The sequence below is a fragment of the Sardina pilchardus genome, chromosome 12, assembly GCF_963854185.1.
Source record: "Sardina pilchardus chromosome 12, fSarPil1.1, whole genome shotgun sequence".
Lineage (NCBI taxonomy): Eukaryota > Metazoa > Chordata > Actinopteri > Clupeiformes > Clupeidae > Sardina > Sardina pilchardus.
Window position 1 is genome coordinate 29,778,706 of NC_085005.1, and position 5,000 is coordinate 29,783,705.

The 5,000-nt window shown below is 44.4% G+C and overlaps 1 protein-coding gene across 4 annotated transcripts in view; it reads right to left on the reverse strand.

The window, feature by feature from the left end:
- Positions 1 to 5,000, reverse strand: part of snap91b (synaptosome associated protein 91b) — a 41,541-nt gene that overhangs the window by 24,209 nt on the left and 12,332 nt on the right. For all 4 annotated transcript variants that reach the window (XM_062551181.1, XM_062551183.1, XM_062551182.1 and 1 more), the window contains exons 4-6: positions 3,409 to 3,484; positions 1,211 to 1,313; positions 244 to 337 (exon numbers count right to left, since the gene is read on the reverse strand). In XM_062551181.1, coding sequence (XP_062407165.1) covers positions 244 to 337; positions 1,211 to 1,313; positions 3,409 to 3,484 — 273 coding nt within the window. The remainder of the gene's footprint in view (positions 1 to 243; positions 338 to 1,210; positions 1,314 to 3,408; positions 3,485 to 5,000) is intronic.

The window sequence follows — 5,000 nt, forward strand, 5'->3', positions numbered from 1 at the left end:
ACCACAGCCAAACAATAACAGATATGTTTCATACGATAAATTGACATGCACACAATGGCCGGGTTTCCCAAAATCGTTAAGAAGCTCTTAAGTCCTAAGAACTTCTTAGGAGCGTTCTTAGAACATTCTTACAACGCTCCTAAGAAGTTCTTAGCACTTAAGAGCTTCTTAACAATTTTGGGAAACCCGGCCAATGTCAGTGCAGGACAGAGTTAGAGTGAGACCGTGGAATATTATACGTACATCAAACTCCAGCAGGGTGTCCACCTGGGTCTGCAGGGCTGGCATGGCCTTCAGCAGCTTATCAGGAGTCATAGTCCTCATCACACCCTCAGCGCTGAGGGGACACACCAATCACATGCACACGTTGGTGATTTTAACAACTCATCATGATCATCAGCAGTGACTTTGGAAACAGCATATTTGTAACAGGTTAAGTACTTCATGCGGTGAATATGACAAGATTCATAATTCATAATTCTTTATTTAAGGATAACCCCTTGAGATGTAACATCTCATTTTCGAGAGGGTCCTTACAGTGATGACAAACAAAAAGACAATAAAGGGCAAGTACCATACATGATTCCAGACACACAAGAACAAGGACACTCACACACACTCACACACCAACGCACTGTCCAACAGTGCTCCCCAAAGTTAGCCCCCCATTATCCCACCCCCCACCAGCCAGCACCACACAAACCGGATACCGTCAAAAAGATCACTCTAAAAAAAATAAATAAATAATAATAATAATAAGTAAATAAATAATAGTAATGATAAAGTAAATAAGGATGACATACACATAAACTGTTTATGTGTATAAATGTCATCCTTATTTACTTTATCATTACTATTATTTATTTATTTACTTATTATTATTATTATTTATTTATTTTTTAGAGTGATCTTTTTGATGGTAAAACATACCACACACCCACACAAACACATTTGCCAAGATCAGACATGGTTGGTGAGAGGCCCCATCATCTCCTCGTGCCTGCAGTCACTGTAGATAGCCACCCCTCTACTGTACACACAGCTGCTCTCAACACCCTCCTGCCAGATCCACATTCATGCTGATGACAGCGATTACTTTAACAACCCCTCTGCGCCCCAGTGATGTCTTTGGCCCCCGTCTGATCTGAGCATGTGTGAACCTCCCTGACGGAGGGGTCTCCCTGCCCCTGCGATGCCCTACAGTACGTACCCCTTCTTGACTCTGGTGAAGTCGAACGCCATCTGGCGATAAGCGTAGGCCTTCTCGTTCAGGTAGCGGGCATATCGCCTGATAAATGTGGACATGTCATAGCCTACAGGTGAGACAGAGAGGAGAAGAACGGAGAATTATTATAATCATTAGAATGCTTCATGTATATATATAAAAAATACTCTTTCACATGTGAAACAAGATGGAGAAATGAAAGTTGCTTGTCTATAAGACATGACGGCACAGAACCAGTCACTTTGACTAGAACTCTTCTGCTGAATGAAACCGATTTGAAAGCTGAGCCTATTATTTGGCAGCTCTGACTGTGGCTGGTTTGAATTACACATGACCAGGCTACCCCTGCTGCGGCGCTCTGTGTCTGCTGTACGCAGGAAATAGACTTGGGTCCCAGCGGAGCCTTCCAGCGCCTGATCCCAGATCAGAATCCTGTCTGCGCTGACGACCCTCTGGAGACCCGGCCGGGCGAGTTAGAGAGCGTCCGGTCTCCGGAGGGCCATCTGCTGACCTGAGCATCGCAGCGCTCCGACTGTCACGCGAGCACACTCAGGTGTTTTCTCTTATACCAATGCATCCAATGCATCCACCCACAGGAATCTACCGCCGTTTTATATTAAACAATGAAGTCAGATAAATGTCACTTAAAGCTATAACCACAGCCAAACAACAACAGATATATTTCATATGATAAATTGACATACATAAGATGTCAGTGCTGGACAGAGTGAGTATAGGGTATACATGTCATATAATAACAGCAGGGAAAGCAGATGAACTAAAGGTATAACATGCTATACCACAATGACTTTTATGTTTTCAAAAAACCTCTTCCATGAATGAGAGCTCCTTAGAGGCAGATAACGCATGTGTCTGTAAAATATTGCTTATTTGTGTACATTTTTATTGTGTCCATCTTCTCTTCTGTCTTTTTATTTCACTTGTATTACGTGGTGTACAACTGTTTTCCTTGGTTTTGACTTACTTGACATTTTACCACTTTTACTGTGGTGACGGTCAATGTTTGTGTGCTAGTGTGTTTTTATTTATGTTGTGAAACTTTTAATAAAATCCTCTTCCATTGAAAGCTTGTTGCTCAAAGGGAAGGAAATGCAAGACAGCACACACTGTTGTGAGTATTGAACACTGAGTTGGATATTCCTTCTGAGTTGGATGTTTACTAACCTGTAACTTCCACTCCTGCTTTGGAATCTGATCTAGAGTATGTCAATCAGATGAGATGGTACCTTTTTTCTGGACTGAGGACAGAGGCCATATTTATTTGAAACTTATGCATATCATTAGCCTAGAAATCTAGACGCACCCTAGCGGCAAAAAACATTTTTTGCCTAGTGGGATGGTCTAAGGTCGCACCGTTAAGGCCAAGCCTGCGTTCGGCACCAAGTCAGCCTGTCAATCAGAACGCTCTATCTGTGTACGGAGTCCTTGAGCCCACCTTAGCTCACCTTCGACTTCCGATACTGATGCCAGGCCAGGGGGCTTGACCATGCATCCTCGTTCAACGAGTTGGGTGTGAGACCATGTTTTAACAACCATAGAGAACAACGAAAGATGGATGAGTCTAACGAAGCGCACTCGTTTGAATCGGCTTTGGGAGAGTTACACTTGGGCTTTTCTTCGAAGGTTGAGCAGAAAGAAGCACTCAAGTCATTCGTTTTAAAGAAGGATGTATTTGCCGTTTTGCCGACCGGCTACGATTGATCATAAGTGCTGGCCTATTACGTCCAGAGTAGTTTGAAAGACACCGGTTCATCCCCACCCACAGGCTTCAACTCTGTGAATGGTCCGACTCCAGGCTATACATTTCTGCATATCATAACATTCTCTTTCAGCTGTCTCATCTTCCAGATCTCCTCTTTCCCTCTTTACAGTGAGGTGTGGACGGCTCGTTCCTCAAACCAGCGTGACTGAGAGGGGCATGAAATGCAGCAGGCTAGAGCTGCATTGATTATCATAAAATAAGTGTTTGCTGTGTCTTGCATGCGAATGAGAAAGAATGCAGTCGTATTGCACACACACACACACACACACACACACACACACACACACGGTGGGCAGATGAAGGCATCGGGCAGCTAGCAGCTCATTTGTTTGAGTGACAGACGCGGCGGAAAGCGTTTCCCTGGCGCCGGCGAGAGCTAGACAGTGCACACATCACTCACCATGGGTGCCAGTTTTGTCGATGAAGTTGCTGAGGTTGAACAGAGAAGTCCTGGAGGCAAGGTACTGGATAAACCTCTGCGGAAAAGGATGACACCAAATTACTCTCTCTTGTGTGGTGTGTGTGTGTGTGTGTGTGTGTGTGTGTGTGTGTGTGAGAGAGAGAGTGACAGAGAGAGAGAGAGAGGTTTCTGTGTGTCAACAATGAAGACAAATAAACACAACACAACAGCTAAATAACACAGCTGTGTTGAAACAGCAATAAGAGAAGATAGAGGGAGATGGAGAGAAAGAGAGAGAATGAGAGAAAGAGAAGAAGAGAGAGAGAGAGAGAGAGAGAGAGCGCTCTATTTGTCAGGGATGAAGACGGAGGATAGGCTATGTGTCCCAGTCGAGGACTGTAAAGATGCCTAGAGCTGCTGCTACAGCACTTATTCCTGCACACTGAAGGAAGACGGCGTTGTTAGCTATTTACAGGCCATCACAGAGCAGCTGCAGTTCTCATGTATAGGGTCATTTAAAAGGCAAGACAATCACAGCTCAATCTAGGCTCACAGTTCATTCAAGGTTCAACTTTATCAATCAGAATTAGAAATGGTTTACATTGAAACCGGACTGCATGGAGCCGATCATACGCCTTCAGTGAACCAGCTGACACACATAAAAGCCTCTGTGGTTTGGGTTATGTACTCCTACACACAGCTCTGTTACTTGATACATTCTGGGGCTAGGCTACTTTTAAACACACCACAATCGGAATGACACCACAAAACACCTACTGTAGTACTCAGCTAAAACATTGGTTCTCCTTCAAACAAGCCCAGTGCCCTTACGAGCCATACAGTATTCTTTTAAAAAGGACACTAATGTAACAGCTTACATTTGGTATCAGAAGGAGGTATTTCTGAAGGGTGGATTCTTCTAAACTCTAGCATATACTGTGTGCACTGGATAAGATCTGCTGTTTGAACGGGAGTCAATGAGAAGTGTTTCAGCACCACGGACAGCGGTCATTTAGTTCACTTCTACTGTGTGCACTGGATAAGATCTGCTGTTTGAATGGGAGTCAATGAGAAGCGTTTCAGCACCACGGACAGCGGTCATCTAGTTCAGTTCTACTGCTGCAAGAGCTGCACTATTCAGAGCTCCCACTCGACAGCACCCCTGCATAGACAGACACACATACTCCCACAAACGTACGCACACAGGGTTCTCCTCTCACAGTCCTGCCTGCCACATATACAGACATACACACACACACACACACACATACACAGTAACACACACACAGACAGGGCTGTACTCTGCATAACACAATACTGAGTCACCAGCTAGCAGTCATGACTCACACACACACACACACACACACACACACACACACACACACACACACACACACACACACACACACACACACACACACACACACACACACACACACACACACACACAGGTTTCCACATCCTCACCTTCATCTCTAACAGAAGGACAAAAGGCTGTTATGTGTGTTCACAATGCATGTCCTGGGCTGAGCTATAATCATACTATCTTTCTCTTTCCTCTCTCTCTTTTTCTCTCTCTTACTCTCTTTCTC